This window comes from Bubalus bubalis, chromosome 24, assembly GCF_019923935.1.
Source record: "Bubalus bubalis isolate 160015118507 breed Murrah chromosome 24, NDDB_SH_1, whole genome shotgun sequence".
Taxonomy (NCBI): Eukaryota; Metazoa; Chordata; class Mammalia; order Artiodactyla; family Bovidae; genus Bubalus; species Bubalus bubalis.
The window spans coordinates 38,258,141-38,279,289 of NC_059180.1; the positions used below are offsets into that span (position 1 = coordinate 38,258,141).

Below are 21,149 nucleotides of genomic sequence, written 5' to 3' on the forward strand. Positions count from 1 at the left end.
TCCCCAGGGCCTGCTTCGCTTTCAGCCAGAATGAATGTTCCCCAACTACCAGCTCCTAAGGGAGAGAGAATTACTTGCAAATACGGTAAAAAGAAACGCAAAAGAAACGATGTTCTGGAAACCTTGAAACAATTTATTGTGTTGCTTTATACAAGATTAACAATTTCCACACCACCCCCAACACCAACATAGTCGCTGCACAAAAGCCACAGCCCTTTCACACCCAAGAATTGCCAGCAAGGGGAGCCCACAGCATGGTGGCCGGGACGCCTCCGCCTGCAGCCCTCCTTGCCGTGGCTAAAGTCACTCACTCTTCCGTTACCACAAATAAAGCATCAACAAGGAAAAGAAACCTCATCAACTCCCCATCAAAGAAACGTTTCCCTGAGGCAAGAGGCATCGCTAGATTCCTAAGGAGGAGGGCATCCTGCTCCGGCCGAAAGCTGGGTGGTGCCGGGAGGTGGGGGCACGGTGGGTGGGGCACCTGGTGTCCTCCCGCCGCTCAGCGCTCTTGGACGGACGGCCTCTGCGCCGCTCTGAGCTCAGCAATACCAATCTCTTCTTTGGCTCTTTTGCTACTACCTAAGACTAGTCTGTAAACTGGAAACCCAAGTTGCAAAAAATAGAGTAAAGGGACGAGGATTCCACGTGGCCCCATGTGACACACGTGTTGGTTTTTCTGTTAAAAAAAAGTCAAGCAGAGGCCTGGCTGGCTGGCTGGCCAACCGCAGTCTTGCTCCCTGGGCAGCCGGACCGCCTCTGAGAAATCGAGAGACACCAAGAGTCATATCCTGGGAGTCAGGACCCAAAAGGACCTGCCCATGTCTCCACGTAGGCAGGCGCACATTCTGAGGAGGCTATTTACTCTCAACATAAGGGAAATGACTTAGCTGGAACAGTCGGTTCAGACTTCACAGGACAGGCAAGCGCCCGAAAAATCCTTGAGAAGCAGCCGCTGGCTGAGAGGGGCACAGCCTTGTCCACCTCCCAGTGAAGGCAGAGCCTGCTGTCTGGAGAGCATGGACCTCAAGGCCAGCTTCTGCACGGCACACACTTCCTAGGGGCCTGTTCCCGCAGCTCTGCCTGAGCATGGTTTTACGATAAACTGGAATGTCTACCTGCAGCCTGGAACTCCTCACATCCTCAGCCCTCAAAGAGACGAAGAAGGAATTCGGGGCTCTGCAGCCCACCTGCATGAACTTGGGAGAAACAAAGTGAGGGGCCCTGGCTGAGCTGGGACCTGAGGCAGGGCCCAGGTGACCTTCCAGTCAGGATGGCCCAGGTTGTGATGTGCAACCATAGAAAACTCAAATAAGCTGGTTCTGTCTTAGATACAGACATGTCTTTAAAAAGGTCTTCATCTGAGACCCACTCAGAGGGCCAAGTGGACGTGTCCAGTCCTGCTCCACCATAAAGGCACTGGAATTATGTCTTTCTAGGAACAACATGAAGTGCGGAGAACAGTCCAATTCTATCCAATGCATTTAATGGTAAGGATCAAAACTGAGCCAAAAATAAGTGTCTTTAAAAATCCTACCATAATTGTTGAATCTACAAAGGTCTTTTCTCTAAAAGAGCTTCATTGTCATGTTCAGTGGAGAGAATGGCCCCCACGATGAGCACACGTTGGGTGTTCTGAGTATTTTTCAGAGAACAAGGTACCTCTCCCAGCTGGGGTGTGAGCCGGGAGGATGGACGGACACTCTGACCAACCAGGGAGCCCACTGTGGGCAGAAGGAGCCCCCGACCAGTAGGCTGCGCTGAGGTACTCTGGCCAAATGCGAGGAGCTGGGCCACCTCCTCTGCCCTGCCACCAGAGCGCCCAGCACGAGCTGGCATGCTCCTTGGCCTAGCGCTGCCCCTCCAACGACTGTCTGCAACAGAGCCACGAGGCGCTGAGCACCAGGCTGGCCGGGGCCCCCAGAGAAGCACAGAGCTGCTCCCTGAACTGAAGGCACATCACACGTGCCAAGAGACGCTCCACTTAGCACTCACGCCTTCTCCAGAAGAAAACCAATGGCAGAGCGTAGTTATCATCCAACTTCTGAGACCTCCTTGTGCAGCTTCCAGCCTTTGCCCTGAAAATCACAATTTCCTTGGTACACTGGGCCCTTTCCCATGAAGCTGAGAAGCATCTGAAAAACAGTAAGCAAAAACAGAACACAAAGAGTCTCAGGATCTCCTTGAAGGCAGCAGTAACCAAACCTCAAGGGGACCACTTCTGAAATAGCACAAGTCCCCGAACACCGAGTGTTCTGGGGCTCAAAGGAGCCGGACGCGCTGGCAGGTTATCTGCGGCACGGGCGGTGCGCCGGCGCTGGGAGGGCGGCCGCTGGCTGAGCACCGCCTGTGCCGCAAGGGCTGCTCCCGCTGCCAGCCACAGCTGCCATCCCAGGGCAGAGCCCGGCTCCTCGTGAGGCCTGTCAGACGCAGTGAGCACCTCTCCACTGCAGACCTGGGGCCTGAAGGGCAAGCTCACAGGCGCTCATGTTCTGAGCCCACACGGGGAAGAAAGCAAAGCAGACACGAGTCAGAGCTGAGACAGCAGAAGGCTTCTCACCGATGACCACTCAGTGTAATCCTACAACACGACGAGTGTCACAAGAGAGACAGTCAAGTGGTCTCTTACAGCCCAGATGCTTTTCAGACAGCCTTTTAACTCCCAGAGGAAAAACAGGAAAGAAATGGTACAAGACAACACTTTTCCCTTTTTTCCTGAAAATTCCACACATCAGTAGTCACGTTTCCAATAGTACTCCAATTATTTTCTGTTTGAGAGTGTTACCAAAAGCAAACAGAGGCAGTGCAGTCTTTCAAATGTCACCCGCTCTCACCTGGATGGCTCGGAGACCACCAGTTTGTGGAACAAGTCCCTGCTTTCTCCATAGGAACAGGGAGTAACTGCTGACAAGGCTTAGCCCCAGTTTCTTTCTCTGAAGAAAGCATGTTTCTGTCTGAGAGACTTGCAGTCCACCCTTGCACACAGATGGCCTCTGGCATTCACTGTTAAGCATCAGCCTCAGGACGCTGAGCAGCGCAGCCCCCAGGCCGTGCCTGGAGCAGGTGTGGAGCAGCCGGGAGCAGGTGCGGAGCAGCCGGGAGCAGCCGGCCCTGCACTACGTGCACCGAGAGCCACGGTCCCGGGACGGGGCTAGGCAGACTGCCCACTGGGCAGGCGCTGGCTCAGGGCGCATGTGCCCACTCCTTGCGCTGTGAGCCAGGGCTTGCAGGCTGGCCCCTTCTGCAGCCACTGCTGTGTGCAGGGCAGACGCAGGGAAGAAGGACGCTGCTCAGTCCTGCCGTGCTCCCAAGCCCCCGCATCACCCCGGACTGAAGCGCACGCTGCTCCTCTCCTGGACACACGCTCCATGAGGGGTCAGGGTCCCGCCTGAAGCCCTGCCACTGTCACCCACCACTGCGACCAGACTTCCCCTTTCACTTACACTAAGGTGGAGTCCTGTTAGCTGGTCCCACCTGGAAGGGGTGGCAGTGTGAACCGAAAGGCCTGCAGTGCCCCAGCTAGCCCCTGGGAAATCAACACCATCACCCTTCCAGTCTTGGTTACACTGAAGAGGAAACACTGAGCTGAGGGCAAGGAAGTCCTGAGCCGAGTACTCAGGCCACTGCGCCTCCGTGATCGCACAGGGCAAGGCAGGTGTCAGTGTGGGAGAGACTGCATCCCTCGTGCCAAGTACCACAAAGACGCTCGAGCCTCCCACGATGAACCCAGACGACACAGTGACGGCAGGGGGAGACGTTGTCCTTGGCAGCAGAGAAGGCCTCTGATGGAGGGGAATGGCCCGCAGTGCACGTGGCACTCTTGACCACCTGGAAATTACCTGGCAGGCTCTGCGGGAGGTGGGTAGACACAGCAGTGTGCGGGAGAGGCGCGGCACGAGGCGGGCTGGAGTGCACGCCGGCCAGGAGACCTGAGAGGAGACAAGAGAGAGAGGGAACAAAACACACTGAGACGGGGGAGCAGCCTGGTCCCGGGTGCAAACCCCAGGGTGGGAGGGCTCAGCACAGCGCCAGGGAGGCTGTCCACGCTCACACACCAGACACACACAGGAACCCAGCACAGCAGAGCAGAACCCGCCAGCACAGAGGCCCAGGGGTCCCTCCTGTGCTCCAGTATGAGGAAGGGAGGCACTTACTGTGGCCGAGGCCATGGTGGAACGTCCCGGGGGCAGGGCCAGTGACGATGGCATCCTTGGAGACCCCCGCTTTAGCAGAGGAGTCAGCACTGAAGGAGATCACGTGGAGGGGAAGCTGGGAGATAATCCCCAAGGGGCTCGAGTTCAAGGCCCCAGGGAGCTTGGGACTGCCAGCCTTGTAGGTTGAAGACAGCAGGTTCAAGGATGAGGAGCCAGTCAACAGCACAGCCCCACTCGCTCCTTTCTGGGGAAGAAGCACAGAGAGGGGTCAGGAGTCCAGCCCCATCCAAGCCCACTCACAAACCAAAGCTGGCACCGCACTGGGGGTGGGTTGGAGAGGGTTACATGCACATCAGCCGCCCCTCCACTGCAGCCCCGAGGAAGGACCATCGCAGAGAACCAGCACAGAAGGGCTTCCCGAGCAGCGTTCACTTTACAAACAGCTATTAATTATGCCTCCTTTGTGCAAGAAAGGAATGAGAGAGTATCATACATGGATACCCACCAATACAGGGATATAGCAATGGCTGTATACTTCCCTCCATCTCACACACACACACACACAGAGGCATTTACCTTTGGTTTTTACAAAGAAACAGAAAAAACCTAGAAACTAAGGAAGGCAGTTACAAGGGCTGGGGAAGGCAGACAGAGGCGAGTGAAGCTTTGCTAAACACACCTTTCTACATGTTTGCTCTTTGCAACCACACGCTCTTATATATGGGAAAAACGGAGGGGAAAAGAAGCTCTCAATCCCCAACCTTCATGCAAACCTCTTGTAATTAATCACCCGAGGTGAGCCTCAGTAACCAGGGGCTGGGTCACGGCACCTTTGTCTCACATGTGGAGTCTCCCCAAACCCAACATAATCATCCTGAGGACGGTCTTCCTGGTCATGACATCCCTGTAACTGACACCTGAGGGCAGGACTCGCTTCACATGCTCGCTTGGAGAGAGGACAGGCAGGAGGCTGTGCAGGGCGAGTTTCCGGACTCCCTCTGGCCATCCGGATCCACAGCCTCCCTGCACATGCAGTGCTGCCCAGTCCTGCCCTACTCATCCTCCCCGGGAGACTTTTCAGGCTTTCCTGGGAGTCTGGCCACCAGAAAAGTAAAGGCCTGAAAACAGGAAGCCCGGTCCTCTTTCCAACTGGCGGGCTCGCTGCTCCTACCTGACCGTGAGCATCAGCTCTCACTCTCAGACCAGGGCGAGGCCAGTGGCCCCGCCCACAAGGCCCACGAGGGCGGCGGGCTGCAGCAGGACACTCACTGGCAGGGAGGTAGACGATGTCACGCTGCTCACCGCGCTGGGCTTCAGGGAGGAGGTCAGTAACTTGGCCACACCCTGGGTCCCCCCACTAGAATCTCCATTGGGACCACCGGGAGGGGCCACCAGGGTCAACTTCTGGGGTACAGGCGGCTTCTTCACTGCAGGGCCAGGGACAGGTCGGCTGGTGGACTGTCCTGTGGAGGGAGGCTGCGCCGTGGGGAGCAGGTTCCCAGAAGCAGGGCTCTGGACCGGCGTTCCTCCAGATGAGGGGCTGCCGGACGACACCCCATGTTTGGAGGCAGAGCCCAGGAAGGGACTGGTCTTGTAGGGTGGTCCTGAAGAGCTGGCTGAGTGTGGTTTTGCTGGATGGCTCACGGCAGCAGAGCATGAAGCTGGGGTCTTATGAGAGCTGCTGCTGGAGGCTGGCGTGCCTGAGGAGGCTGGCATGGAAGCATGAAAGCTCTGGCTTTTGGTCGCTGTCTTGACAAGCTGCAGGAGGGATCGGTGACACTGAGGGGAGCCAGGCTTCGGGCCCTGAAGCTTATTGATGAATGGAGCCGGAGGGGTGAAGCTCTTCTGCGGCTGCGTGCCGGCATGAAAGACCTTGACCTGGGGGCCGGGCATGGCGGTGCCCGCCGGGGGTGCGTGAGACGTCCGCGGCAAGCCGTGGTGCTTGGCTTTTGGCTGCTGCCCTTCCGGCGGGCCCTTGCCAAGAGCAGCCTGACAGGACAGCTCTTTGTAGCCAGAACTCTCTGTTTTTTTCTCCTGAGAGGACTGCCCCAGGGCCAGAGCCTGTTCAGCCAGAAAATTGAGGGGTGACTGCAGAGAGCTAGAGGGTGGAGGGGCAGAAGAAGGGCTGGGCTTTGGAAAGTTCCTTTTTTCTTCTGGACATAGAACACCCGCGAGCTTCTCTGCAGGCACTTTCACGTGTGTGGGCAGCGGGAACTCTGAGCCCCCACCAGCCCTGCTGTGCAATACAGCCAGTTCCTTGGACACTGCCTCCAACGAGGAGGCAGAATTATGGACCAAGTCTCCATCCAACGAGTCCTCCAGGTTGACAGGAGCAGGGTGAGCGAGGCTGCCAGATGCCTGGGACGAGGGCTCCCTGCTTGCAGCCCCCACGCCCAGGCCTCCTCCCAGGTGCTCTGAAGGCAAAGCCAGGGGGCTGCCCGTCTGGCCTGATGAGACGGACACCTTCTTATCTGGCTTAGCAGATGATTCCTAGAGGCAAGCATAAAGGCTTGTGTTTACAAATGTCCAAAGATGCCAACCCTGGCCCTGCTGAAGGGACTCGAGCATGAGAAAACATACAGGCAGCGGGCCTTCCAGGGTGATCGCGAAGCCAGGGACGAAAGGAGCAGGAGGCCTGCGTGGATTCGGAAATGCTGCAACCCCACCACCCTCTGGCCACAGCTGGGTGGGCGGGGCTGACCCAGGCATTCTGCCACCGCAACACACTCAAGGAAACCGTTGTTTCTGAAAAACTGTACGACTTGAACAACAAGATGTGCTCCCTTCCGGCCCTCACCCCACCTCAGCTCCCAGCCGCGGTCAGGATGAAAGGGGACTGCTTTCGCTCTCTCCCTCCTTGGTTTCGCCAGCACCTAACTCCCCTCTGGGCTCACAGTCTGTCCTGTCACTCCCACCTCCCCAGCACCTGGTGCAGTGAGTCTTAGGGACATCAGAGGAGATCAACAGACACTTGGGAGTAACTGATCTGCACGCTCCTTCCCTCGGGCTGTTCAGGGACAGTGAGGGGAGCTACAGAGCCTCAGGAATTGGCAAAAATTTTGGTAAAACGGCAATTTTACTACATCGAGAGAGCTCTGCAACATCAAAGTCATTTTGCAGTCTTCAGTCTCCAGCCATCGCACTCCCCTCTGCACCTGTCAGTCAGCTGGACAAAGCCTCCTGCTGCCCGATGCCAATCCAGGCCCACCTGCACTTGGCTCGGGGGCGCTCTTCCGTAAAAGGACAATTCACCAAGAAGACCTCATTTAACTCCACAACAACCCCAGGAACTGGCCAGGTAGGTGATGCTTCCTAGACCTGGGGCTGGAGGGCACTAGTGGCCCAGGTCAGGTCTCAGTCCTGCGGACCCCAGGCCCCTCCTGTGGGCCAGGCTGCCTCCTGGTACAACCTCATCCTGAAGAGCTGTCCCCAGACCAGCAAAGCTCCATGAGCTGCCAGGAGCATGGCTGCAGAGAGCTCAGAACAGGTGGCACATCACTGGGCAGGCTGACTCACCTTCACCTTCATTTTGCAAGAGGCCATTACTTTCTTCTTGGCCCTGTGCAAAGGAAGAACACAGGAAAGATTCAGAGAAGATCCTCAGAGATAAAAATGCCAGTAGTCCTGACAAGTGAAAACACTGAGACACTCACAGAATTGATGTCAGGTGCCCGTGGCCTCGTCTGCTCTCCTTAAACAGAGTCCTGGAACAAAGAGACACGGGGAAGTCCCCACGAGCCCCTGAAAGCAGTCTGCCCCCCGAGCCTCCCCACCTCCCTGGTATGAAGGGACTGTCACCCATTAATGTCAGGGGGCTGCTGAGGGGGCCTTACGTAGCTGCCTGGCCACCCGAAAGCCACAGAGCTAGGATTCCCCCCAAAAAGCGAGGACTCTGCCCCCAGACCTCTCAGAGTGATTCTTCCCCTAAGGGCAGGAGCACTCTCCTTACTACCTGTTCTCATCCCCCTTCAAATGCACAACTTTTCCCAGAGAAGCTCAACAGAATTTTCTTTATGCCCTTCCCTACGTACCATCGGGAGTCCAATCTACAGTGAGAAGAGCAATTCCACTTGAAGGGACTCTAAGAGAAGGCCTACGTGACCGAGAACACTCCCTAGCTCCACGGGGAGGGTCCTAGGAAGACGCTGAGCAGGAAGCACCAGGTGTGATCTCCCACCTGGACAACTACACTACGCTAGCCGAGCCCATCTGATGGAACCACTCTATAATTTCAGAGGCTGGTCAAGCTTGCCGCTTCCAGGGGAGGACTCAGACGAGTGAACTGTGGTTCATCCTGGCTCTCAGCACAGGAGCAGCCACCCACCCCGCACCTGGTGGCCCGCAGCTGCAAGTGTTCCTGGAGCAGCTTGCACACAGCTTGAGGGAACCAGCGTGGGAAAAAGGACCTTGTCTCCAAAGACCAGGGACCTGTGCTCTGATGGCCAATCGCTGCTTCTGATCGTGGGGGTGGGAGGTGCACACAGGGCGGCAGCCCATTGCTGTCGCACTACTGGCTGAAGCAACTGCCAGGGGACTTAAAGGGCCAGCACCCCCTTTGCTGCTGCTGCTGCTGCTGCGTCGCTTCAGTCGTGTCCAACTCTGTGCGACCCCATAGACGGCAGCCCACCAGGCTTCCCCGTCCCTGGGATTCTCCAGGCAAGAACACTGGAGTGGGTTGCCATTTCCTTCTCCAGTGCATGAAAGTGAAAAGTGAAAGTGAAGTCGCTCAGTCGTGTCTGACTCTTAGCGACCCCATGGACTGCAGCCCACCAGGCTCCTCTGTCCATGGGATTTTCCAGGCAAGAGTACTGGAGTGGGGTGCCACTGCCTTCTCCGAGGATCCCCTTTAACCTCTTCCTTTTTATCATTTTTCCCCCCTTTGGAAGTTAGACGTTAAAGACTAGAGCATTAAAAAAAAAAAACTACGTATGTGGGAGAAATCAGACAGTGACTGCGTGTGCTAGGGAAAAGCTTGGAAAAGACGTAAGAATAACACGTTAAGTTCACACCTCAGGCTGATCCTTGACATAGAGACAGCCTATACTAAAGACAAAACACAAAACAAGCAAACTCCAGGGAAAGGGGAGAATCTGATTTTCGGAGTTATCACATTATTAGATTCAAATGTCTGCTGTTCAACAACAACAACAAAAAAAAACACAAGGTACATAAAGAAACAGGAGATATGGCCCATTCAAAGGAAAACACAAATCAACAGAAACTGTCTCTGAGAAAAGTCCAAATGGCAGATACACCAGACAAAAACAACTGTCCTAAAGGTGGACAAAGAACTAAAGGAAGATGTGGAGAAAGAAAATAATGTGAAAAAACATCAATAAAGAGATAAGAAACCTGAAAAGAAACCAAAAAGAAATTCTAGAACCGAAAAGGACAGTAACAAATGAAAAATTCAGTAGAGATTCAAAGGCAGATTTGAGCAGGCAGAAAAAAAACAAAGAACCTGAAACAGGACAATGAAGATGATCGAGACTGAGGAGCAGAAAGAAAAGACTGAAGAAAAGTAATCAGAGTCTGAAGGACCCACGGGACCATCAAGCACGCACGCACCCTCACAGCACAGACGTCCCCAGAGGACAGAGAAAGGGGCCCAGAAGAGTGAAGAAATAACGGCTGAAACTTTCCAAATGTGAAAACAGACCACGTAAGCGTAAATATATGAATATAAATATCCAAGAAGTGCAAAGAACTCCTAAGATGAAATCGAGAGACCCACACCAAACACATGAAAATCAAACTCTCAAAAGCCAGAGACAAAGACAGAATATTGAAAGCATCCAGAGACTATTGAATCATCACACACGAGGGATCCTCAATAAAATTATCAGCAGATTTCTCATCAGAAACTTTGGAGGCCAAAAGAGTGTGGGCTGATACATTCAAAGTCTAAAGTAAAAATAGTGTCAACCAAGAACCCTGTATCTGACGAAACTGACCCTCAAGAGTGGGGGAGATGTAAATCAACTATACTTCAATCAAAGAGTGGAGGATATCCCCAGATAAGATAAAAGTTGAAGGTGTTCATGGTCAAAAAACCTATCCTGTAAAAAATGCTCACGGGTCCTGAGGGTGAAACGAAAAGACAGCACCTCAAAGTTACACGCACAAGTAAAGATCTCAGAAAGGTGAATATACGAGACCACTAGAGAAGCCAGCGTCATTCTAACAGTGGTTTGTAATCGTACTTTTTAAAGTATGATTTAAGAGACTAATACTAATTTAAAAGCTAGTAAATATTATTATGACTTTGGTTGGTAACTCTAAATCTTGTCTTCTACATAATTTAAGAGGCATTTTTAAAACTACTAGTTTATGTTTTGGGGCACACAATGCATAAAAATGTACTTCTGTGACAGCAGCAGAGCTGTATGGGAGCAGAGTTTTAAGATGTTAATCAACTTACAGAAGTATTAGTAACTACTTTAAAAAATAACAATTCAACACTCTAATCAAAAGACAGAGACTGGCAGAATAAATAAAAGACATGACCCGATCTAACTGTATGCTGTCCGTTGCTGCTGCGGCGCTACGCTCAATCGTGTCCACCTGGTGCGACCCCAGGGACTGTAGCCCACCAGGCTCCCCTGTACGTGCGATTTCCAGGCAAGCTACAAGAGCCAAAGACAAGAACAGACTGAAAATAGAAGGACTGAAAAAGGTACTCCATGCAAAAATAACCAAGAGAGCAGAGGCAGCTGTATTGAACTCAAGAAAGGGTACAAAAGATACAGAAAGCTATTACATATTAATAAAAGGCTCAATACAGCAAGAAGATACAGCGATTGTAAACACTCATGCACCTGACAAACCTTTCAAACATACGAAACAAAAGTGATGGAACGGAAGAGACGAGTAAACAGCTTCACAATAAAAGCTGGAGATTTCAGTACCCGTCACGAGAGAGAATAATCAGACAGAAGATAAACCAACAGAGGACTTCACACAATAAACCAATTAGACATAACAGAGAGACACAAGACATTGTACCCAACAACAGAATACACTTTCTCAAGTGCACATGGGACATTTTCTAGGAGAGACCATATGTTACGCCACAAATGAACTCTCGGTAGATTTTAAAAGACAGATACCATACAAAGTATCTTCTCTGATCACAACGGAATGAAGTTAGAAATCAGTAACAAAAGGAAAACTGGAAAACAAAATTGTAAGGAAAAAAAGGCAGATACATTAGACAAAACAACTTTTAACAACATACTTTTAAACGATCAATGGATCAAAGAAGAAATCACAAAGACAATTAGAAAATACTTAAAAAAACAAATGAAAATGAAAACACAACATACCAAAATCTATAGGACAAAGTGAAAAGCGGTGCTAAGAGAGGAAATTTTTAGGTACAACTGTTTACATTAAGAAACAAGGAAGGTCTTGAATCAACAACCCGATTTTATAAGGAACAGAAAAAAGAACTAAACTTAAAGCCAGCAGAATGAAAGATATATTAATAATAAAGATTAGAGAAAAAATAAGGAAAATAGAGAATAAACAATAAACAATTATAGGCCTATTTAGACTTCCTATTTTTTTCTGATTTAGTCTTGGTAAGTTTTGTGTTTCTAGAAACTTGTCCATTTCATCTATGTTGAAAGACACTATCCATAGAGTAAAAAGGCAACCCAGAGAACAAAGAAATATTGGGAAATTATGATCTGATAAGGGATTAATATCCAGAATACATAGTGAACTCTTAAAACTTAACACAAAAAAGCACACCAATTTAAAAATGGGCAAAAGACTTGAATAAACACATCTCCAAAGAAGATATACAAATGTACATTTAGTACGTGAAAAGATGCTCGATATCACTAATCACTAGCAAAGTGAACTATGGGGCACCACCTCATATCCATCAGGATGATTACTACCAAAAAAAAAACAAACCAACGACTGTTGGTGGGGATGTGGAGAAACTAGAACCTTGTGCACTGCTGGTGGAAATGTAAAAAGATAACAGCTACCATGAAAAACATTAAGGTGGTACTTCAAAAGTTAAACACATCATCATACGATCCAGCAATTCCAGTTCTGCTGCTAAGTCGCTTCAGTCGTATCCGACTCTGTGCGACCCCAGAGACGGCAGCCCACCAGGCTCCCCCGTCCCTGGGATTCTCCAGGCAAGAACACTGGAGTGGGTTGCCATTTCCTTCTCCAATGCATGAAAGTGAAAAGTAAAAGTGAAGTCGCTCAGTCATGTCTGACTCTTAGCGACCCCATGGACTGCAGCCCACCAGGCTCCTCTGTCCATGGGATTTTCCAGGCAAGAGTACTGGAGTGGGGTGCCATTGCCTTCTCCAAATTCCAGTTCTAAGTGCACATGAAAAAGAAGTGAAAGCAGGGTCTCACAGAGATGTTTGTACGTCCACGTTCACAGCAGCATTATTCACAATAGCATAAATGTGGAAGCAACACCAAGTACCATCGATAGATGAATGGATAAGCAAAATGTATATATATAGGACATTATTATTCAGCTTTAAAAAGGAAGTTAGTTCTGATCCATTCTATAATTGATGAACCTTGAAGACATTATGCTGAGTGGAGTAAGCCAGACACAAAGACAAACACTTTGTATGAGTCCACTGATACAAGGTATTTAAAGCAGTCAAAACCACAGAGTAGAATGGTGGCCTCCAGGTCTGTGCGGAGGGGAAATGCAGAGTTGGTGCTGCTGCACAAACATGTGAGTGTATCTAACACCACTGAACTGTGCCCTGAAAGATGCTAAAGTTTACATTAAGTATATTCCCCCTCCAAAATTTTTTTAAAGAGCACTAGTTATAGGAGCCTGGTGGGCTGCCTTCAATGGGGTCGCATAGAGTCGGACACGACTGAAGCAACTTAGCAGCAATGGCAGCAGCAGTTATAGGAAACTTTCTCTGTGTATTGCAGATACGATCCACCTCATAGAAAGCTATGTAACACAAAGTAGCCTGTTAGAAGAGTCTGGCACTTGGCTCTAAGAAGTAGTCACTCTTTCCAGTTTCAAATAAGAATTCTGTTCAGAAAATTAAAATGTTCCTGACATGCACCTGCCTCCCAGCTTCCAGTAGGTGCCATCATGTCACAGCAGAAAAGGGCATACGGCCACAGAACTAAGTGGGATAAAGAATGACAAAGACAAAATCCCACAAATAACTCCCTCTTCCCAGGGAGACAGAGAAGCCCCTAGTTTCTCAGGTGAGATGAGAGTCCAATCCACCAGCCTGTGACTCTGAGGGTGGGGCTCTGGTGGCCTGACACAGAAGAATCACTCACAACATCTCTTTACAAGAATAGGCTTTCCTTGTGGCTCAGCTGGTCAAGAATCCACCTGCAATGCGGGAGACCTGGGTTCGATCCCTGGGTTGGGAAGATCCCCTGGAAAAGGGAAAGGCTATCCACTCCAGAATTCTGGCCTGGAGAATTCCATGGTCTGCAAAAACGCTCCACCCTAAGGTCACACTGACTACACTGGCTGCCCACGGGCCCTCACCTGGCCTGCATCCAGCCTTTGGGCCAGAGAGGTTTGACCTCAGCATCCAGAAATGCCTTCACGTAGTCCTCCCAGGACTGGGCCTTGTTCTTCTCCAGGTCAAAGCTCTCCAGTTTTATCTTCACCACTTGACAGAGCAGCTCCCTGCAGAGTGGGCAGAAGTCACAACCTTTAAACCACCCAAACGCTTCTTCAAGGTTTCAATCATGTGCTTTCAGCAGCCCTAATTAAAGAAAAAGATTCTAACCTTCATTAGAAACACAGGAACATGCTCAGACACTGGCCCCACAAACCCTCCACTGAGGCAAGGTCCCAGTTTGGGCACACCTGATTTCATCACTCCACTGGAACTTCTTCCGGGGTCCCATTATCCTCCGGCCCCCTTTCTCTTCATCTTCCTCCTCATCAGAACAGACCCGTTCTCTCTGCTCCTTGTCCTTCTCCTCTTCCAGCATCCTAGAGAGTGGGAAGAATTAGGCAGGACCCTAAGGTCACCACAGACCTGCTTCCTCCTGCCCACCGCCCCCGCCCCCACCCCCCATGACTTCTCAGAAGAGGTGAGGATGCTGAAGGCAGCAAGGGGACGCACTTACTTGGCGACCTTGGCTTGCGTGTGGGCCTGGCACTCGTCCTGGTACTTGGCCATCTGCTCAGGCATGGCCCTGCCGATGGCTTCCTTAAGTTTCTGCAGCGGCTCCTTCAGACGCCCACCCTGCTAAGAGCAAGACCAGTCATGAGTCTGGTTTACACGTCACTTTTTAGGCTGAGGACACACTCTAAGCATAACCAACCGCACGGAGGCCGTGCAGCAACAGCTGCGGCACCTGTGAGCATGTGCCACCCTCTCTGCTGGGCCCGAAGCCACAGGGCTCCACTGCAAGGTTACCCACCTGCTCACAGAGGTGCAGTTTCCGTGCACGCTTGACCAAGGTGTCTTTGCTGCAGGGCAGGAAGGAAGCAAGGTAGGCATACACTCCAGAACGGGTCTGGCTGCTCAGCTCCCGGGTCTGTGCCTCTATGCTGAAGAACAGAGCAGAGTCACCCACTGCAGCACCCCTTGTCTGCAGGAGCCAAGAGTGGGCCAAGCCTTATCTCGCCATTCACACAGCATCACGGAGCGGCCAGCACAACAAACCCGACGAACTTAGCTAGGCAGAGTGCACCAAGGTTCTCAGGTCAAAGACAAGACCGAGTCAAAGGTGTCAAGAAAACCGAGTCTCCAAGAGTACAAGCTCTGAAGTTCTAAGTTTCATAAACAAAGAAAGCATAAATGCTTTCAAGCTGGGAAGTAATCAAGTTGCTTAGGGTTCCAGCAGAGCTTCCCCTTTTTTCCCCTACAGTTCCAAGTTCTGTCCCTGACTACATGGTCAAGGAAATCCTCACACCTGCAGCGTCCCCACTAAGACGAGCAGAATGCAGTCTGTCTTCCATCCCTTGAGCTCTCTGGATCTGGCACACTCCAGGGCACAAACCCCTCACCTGTGCAGACCCTCAGGTGCTCCCTGACCCAAATGGCCAATCTCCCTCTGTCCTGGCCAGGCAAGGTCCTTCGCTAGAATATCCCCTGGTCTTGACCACTGGTTTCACACATGCAAAACCCTCAGAAGTTGTGTAATCAGCTTCCTCTGGTACACGATGCAACCAGGAAAGAAACTGGCAAAGCTGGAGGGCCAGATACAAAGAATCTGGCTCGGATTTGTACGTGTGGGTTTGGGCTTTTTTTTTTTCTTTTTAATCCAATTCAGACAGTAGGGTGTCCTAGAGGCTGGCGTGTGTGAGATGGGGAGTGGGAGGGTGAGCACTGGCCTCGGAGCACAAGTGCGACTAGGAGGAGAAGGACCAGGCTCGCCGAGGAGTGCCCCCGAGGGCAGGGCCCGGGCCTGCACCGAGCCGTCTCTCCCTCTCCTCAGAGACAGGCAGGCAGCGCCTGCTCTCTGCTCTCACCTCACAGGCGGCACAACACCCTCCCCAGCGTGCCAGGACGAAGACACAAGAGTCCCAACAACGTCTGCTGCCTCAGGTGAGGATGGTCTAGCAGTTCCTAGAGACAAACATCTGATGTCCCCGCCCCGACCTCTATTTTAAAAAACCACAATAAAGCAATAGAAACCAATTTTTAAAAATCTCATCAGGGCTTTCTTTTCCCTCAGTTGTACTCCCACTTCCCCGGGCCTGCTGAACCCCTGCATGGTAACAGCAGATGCAAAGACACAAAAGATACTCACTCTAGGAGGATGCCGTTAACATCCTGGGTGAAGAACTTCTGTCTGCTCTCTCCCTCCACAGCTCTGGCAGCCTGGTTCACGGCAGACAGAACAGCCGTTAGTGCCCTGGCTCCCACCGCCCGCACGCTCACCCACAGGCCTCGAGAACGCCAGATGACCAAACCGTCACTGAGCCCTGCCCCGCTCGATCCTAACCCAGACTCAGTTCACCTATGACCACTGCATGCTCCCAAAGTGGCGCATCCAGCTCTCTTCACAGGCTGCTGCAGCATCTACGGACAGACAGTCCATTCTTCCCAGGACTTGACACAACAGTCATGTGAGAGGGTTGAGTCTTATGTGAAGAAAATTAAGAGTCAAGGGACTCGTGAATCTGATTCAGTCAGCGAGCGAGTTCCTCTGCCCAGCACTCTATCATCTAAATGGCGAGTTGTGTTTTCCATACCATCTACAGCACAAAACAATCAAGAACTTTAACAAACCTGCCATATTTGAAGGCCTTTATTCACCAAAATAATATTAGTAACAATGATAATGTGCTGCTTCAGCATTTAAAAACCATAATTCTTTGAAAATTCATAATCTATTTAGGGTATGTTGTTATCACAAACTCTATTACTCAGACCACTGGAATGACTAACCCACCTGACTACCTACTAACACAGATACAGCAGGCCGCTATGGCACTGTGCCTCCATGAGAGCACAGTTAACAAGATGCTGGCCACCCTGGAGACCCCTGAAGCAATCACAGGAAGCAGCCAAGCCACCAAAAGCACAAGGGAGGAAAGCAGCTTACAAAGGTCTGGACCAGGGGTTCTCTACTTGGCCGCATGCACAGAGCGGCCTTCTGCACTCTAAACGCATCCCATCGGAATCTCCCGGGAAAGCCTGTGTTCCTTAAAAGAGGCCCCAAGATTAGGACCCGCCAAAAGAACTCTGGTGACGAGCATGTAGAGGATTGAGAACCACTGACCTACACCCAAGAGGTTCCTGGTTCAAAGTCAGTTGCTCAGTCGTGTCCAACTCTTTGTGACCCCATGGACAGCAGCCCACCCAGCTCCTCTGTCCATGGGATTCTCCAGGCAAGAACACTGGAGTGGGCTGCCATTCCCTTCTCCAGGGGACCTTCCTGACCCAGGGATTGAACCTGGGTCTCCTGCATCACAGGCAGATTCTTTACTGTCTGAGCCACCAAGGAAGCTCACTGGTCCAAAGGCTTTAGGCAAAATAAAACGTCAGGCTTGACATATTAATACTGATGGTAAACAGAGACAGTAAGGTGATTGTCTACAGTGAAATGATCAATCCTGATCAACCCCTGGGAACACCTACCTTTCTCTAGCCCCTTAGGCCTTCCCCTCACCACATCCTCTGGGTCCTGTCCTGACCTCCTAGCTCTATCCTGTCTCCTCCACTAGCTCTTAGCTGCAGGCACGCTCCCAAGTTCCATTGAGAGACCCCTTCACCCAACAATGTCTCCCCCTCAGCTTCAAAATAATACATATGCACAAAATAACAAACACAACCTAAACCTCTATCCTCAGCTCTGAACCAGAACTGTCAATTATCTCCCTGAATGAAAGACCCTGGAGTATACAAATCAACTTGTCCAAAATCTAAACCACTCCTTTCTGCTCTTCCTCCCAAGTCCCTACTTCTAACAACAGCACCTCACCCTTCTTAAATCCTCTCACTTTTATTAAGAACGCTTCGGGAGGCCTTCCTGAGCCTAGAATCAAACCCAAACTCCTCCACCTGGCAGTCAGGGTTCTCCAGGACATGGCCTCACCATCCTGTCCAGCCCCCACCTCCCACCACATACCAGGAGTCCCTATTATCCAACATGTTGCCTGTTCTCAGCCCTGTGCCCTGGCTTACCAGAAGGCCACGTCACCCGAGAGGCTGGCCAAGCCTGCTGCTTCCAGTCCTATCCCTATGGACCCCCAAGGGCCCCTCTTTCCCTTCCTCAAGTTTGGCGGTCCACTGGCCCATCCTGTTGGCCATCCAATCATGACTTATTTCACCCTGCTCTGTCCCACAGCCCGCTGTTTACATGGCTATCAGTCTGTTTGTACAACAAGCTCATGGAGAAACGTGAACTGAATCTCACTCATCAACATGTTTCCCACAGCGGCCCATCACCTAACAGCTACTGAGGAAAAGTCAGCTGAGTGGGTGATGAATAAACACACAAATGAACAGATTATCGCTGCAAGGATGAAAACTAAGAGGAAGGAAAGTTCAGTACCAGACAAAACTTGAAGAGGATGTGAAAATTTAGCTCGGCTGGGGAGGGGCAGAGGCTGGAGATGGCTGGCAGAGAGGGAAGGAAGAGAGGGCAACATTAATGTCTCCTGTTACGCCTTATGCTGTCGGGAGTTTGGAATTCCCCTGTGGCACATTTAATGTATTGGGATTGTGAGTTCAGTTTGCAAGAAAACAAAATGGAGTCATTCTTTCAACTTAGAGACTGCTGGTTACAGGGCTTCTCAGGTGGCGCTAGGGGTAAAGAACCCACCTGCAGGAGACGTAAGAGACATGGGTTCGATCCCTGGGTCAGGAAGATCCCCTGGAGGAGGGCACAGCAACCCACTCCAGTATTCTTGCCTGGAGAATCCCGTGGACAGAGGAGCCTGGCGGGCTGCAGTCCCTGTGTGCTGGGCACACGGTCGCAAAGAGTCAGACACGACTGACGGGACTTAGCACACTGATGGTTATAAGGTGCAGAAGCGCCTTTAGATTAATTCAACCTAATTAACATGCACTTCAAAGGCCTGTTTATCAGACCCAACACCACCTCAGGCTTCCAAGTTTTGTTTGTTTCTGTGCGGCTGGTGGGATCCTCGTTCCCTGACCGGGGACTGAACCCAGGCCCCTGACAGTGAAAGCAAGGTGTCCTAACCACTGAGCCGCAAGGGAATTCTCTCCAATCAAGTTTTTAGATATCAGCCATTTCAGAAGCCTTCTGGCTATATAATTTTTGTTTTTCCTGATGCCTTCTGAATCATGCAGAACAGTATCTCTGAGGATCTGGCTTTATGCTCTAGTAGTCAAGGGCTGCATTTTTAAATAAATCTAAATAAAAAAGCCACTGACTATGTAGTTGCTAGTTTGCCAGGAAGAACTGAGATCCCTCAACCCTAATGAGAAACACCCTTGCCGGAGGCGTTGTATGAATCAGTTAAATCAATCACTCCGAGATTAGCTAGGAAATGAAATAAAACCAGACAGCCAGATTGTGCTGATTTACAATAGTTCCAATAGCCTTTTAATGAGCTCTTTATTCATTATTAAGAAGAGCCACTTCTAGCCTTTCAGCACCTAGATCACAACTTTATATACTGTACCTGCTTTTGCTGAAGAGAGTGAAATCTGATATGATTTTCTTTACAAAGACCAAACCAGTTTGTTTGTTTTTAGGTTGCAACGTGACGCATGCAGGATTTTAGTTCCCTGACCAGGGATCCAACCTGTGCCCCCTGTACTGGAAGTGCAGTCTTAACCACTGGACCACAAGGGAGGTCTCAAATAAAGTTTTTTTTTTCTATCTTATTCTCCATGAATCCGTGTCTCTCTAGTTTTGCAATGCAAGGGTTCTAACTGTACAGGAGGGTAAGCAGTGAGCAGGTAGAAGGGTCGGCAACATGTGTCTCCATTTCTTTTCTATTTTTAGTATCACTATCCTTTCCATTTTATGCTTGAATGAAGAGGAAACAGACACGGGTCATCTGCACGGAGCAGGGTGAGTGGCTGCCAAACTCTATCAAGACAGTTACCTATCAAGGGGCAACGTTATCTGAGCTTTCCAACAACCAAGACAAAAGACGCAACCAACACATATTAGGAGAAGACAGACAGGGGCAAGGCCGTCAGGTTAAACCACTGGGCTCCCTGGGGCCCATAAACAGGCACAGCACAGGGGAGTAGGAAGTGGAAAGTGGGCTAACAGTGCTGGTGTGCTCCCTCTCAGAATATCTCTTTCACACATGTACATTTTCAAATATATTTTTTGAAGTTTTAAGAATAACATCTAGTTAGAAGACAAATCTTATTTTTGCTTCCAACCGCAAAATATTTTTCCCTGGGAGACTGACGCACATCACGCTGGAATCTGCTTCAGCACCACGGGGGACCGCACACAGGCCCACAGGTTCTCCCGTCCTGGGACGGGGGTCCCCAGGGGAGGGGCCGCTGGCTGGTGACTTACTTTCCTAGCACAGTGTAGCAGAGGTGCACACTACCTCCAAGGCTAGGGCCTGAGGGTCTGCTGGCTTCCACCTTCACCTTCTGGAGATACTACCCCGAGACTGTCCTGCCCAGAACGAGAGACGGGAGAGGCCCTGTTGTCCTGCTGTCCCAACGCCCAGCTATCTTACCAGCTGAAGGCAGCCCCGAAAGCCACCACATTTGTGGGGTGGGGTAGGGTGGGTTTAGACACAGTAGAAACTGATACATGTACCCCCTAGGGCCAAGATTTAAAATCTCAACAAAGTATCACAAAAACAAAGCAAGGAGAGAAAAAAGAAAAAGAAGGGAGTGAAAAATAAAGTGAGAAACATAAACACTGCCCATGTTAGTTATACACACCAAGTTTAATTTAAATTAAAAAAAAAAATAATGTCCACTTCAAGATCTAGGACAGGGCTTCTTATTAATGATCCAAAGATCCACACGTGACTTTTGAAAATCATGTGTAATTTCTGTGTACACAGGCGTCTTTCCCTGGGAGGACCCTCTGCCAGCGGACTCTCACGGCAGGGCTGGGGGTAGAGCGCCCGTGCGCATGTGCCGGCGGCGCCAGGTGCCCCAGCGCCGGGAGCCTTCACAGCAGCGTTAAGTCACTTTCTAAAATAAGCCTTCTTTGTCATGCAATCATTAAAAATGAGGGCTTTATAATAATATTTATTAAGTGAAAAGAGCAGAAAACAATTATTCACAACTATAATTACAACTGCATAAAAACATATACACAGAGGCGAGAAAAGAGAGTGAGTTCAAATAGTTTTCAGAGTGGCAGGATTTTCCCAATTTCCCAAGTTTCTTAATGCTGGCATCGAAGGGCCAGGTGATGGCTGAAGTAACAGTTTCACACGTGAACATACGTTCAAGCCAGTACAGTGACGTCTCGTCACCACCTCCTCACCAGGGCCTGAGCCTGCCTTACCTATGGGCTCCTGACCTGTCTCCATCACGCCTGAGAGACAACCGAGACTCGGCACTTCCTGAGGAAGGAGAGCCTGCTCGGCGTCCACCT

At 50.7% G+C, this 21,149-nt stretch overlaps 1 protein-coding gene across 3 annotated transcripts in view; it reads right to left on the reverse strand.

The window, feature by feature from the left end:
- Positions 1-112: 112 nt before the first annotated feature.
- The window catches only part of UBN1 (ubinuclein 1), a 33,210-nt gene continuing 12,173 nt past the window's right edge, over positions 113-21,149 (reverse strand). The window contains exons 8-18 of one of the 3 annotated variants that reach the window (XM_006054907.4): positions 15,894-15,964; positions 14,559-14,688; positions 14,262-14,380; positions 13,996-14,124; positions 13,669-13,812; positions 7,808-7,858; positions 7,671-7,713; positions 5,424-6,644; positions 4,155-4,398; positions 3,840-3,929; positions 113-2,135 (exon numbers count right to left, since the gene is read on the reverse strand). In XM_006054907.4, the coding sequence (XP_006054969.4) occupies positions 2,086-2,135; positions 3,840-3,929; positions 4,155-4,398; positions 5,424-6,644; positions 7,671-7,713; positions 7,808-7,858; positions 13,669-13,812; positions 13,996-14,124; positions 14,262-14,380; positions 14,559-14,688; positions 15,894-15,964 (2,292 nt within the window). In that variant the 3' untranslated portion in view covers positions 113-2,085. Of the gene's footprint in view, positions 2,136-3,839; positions 3,930-4,154; positions 4,399-5,325; positions 6,645-7,670; positions 7,714-7,807; positions 7,859-13,668; positions 13,813-13,995; positions 14,125-14,261; positions 14,384-14,558; positions 14,689-15,893; positions 15,965-21,149 lie in introns of those variants that run through there. The other 2 variants (XM_006054906.4, XM_025274700.3) reach the window with 2 other exon arrangements.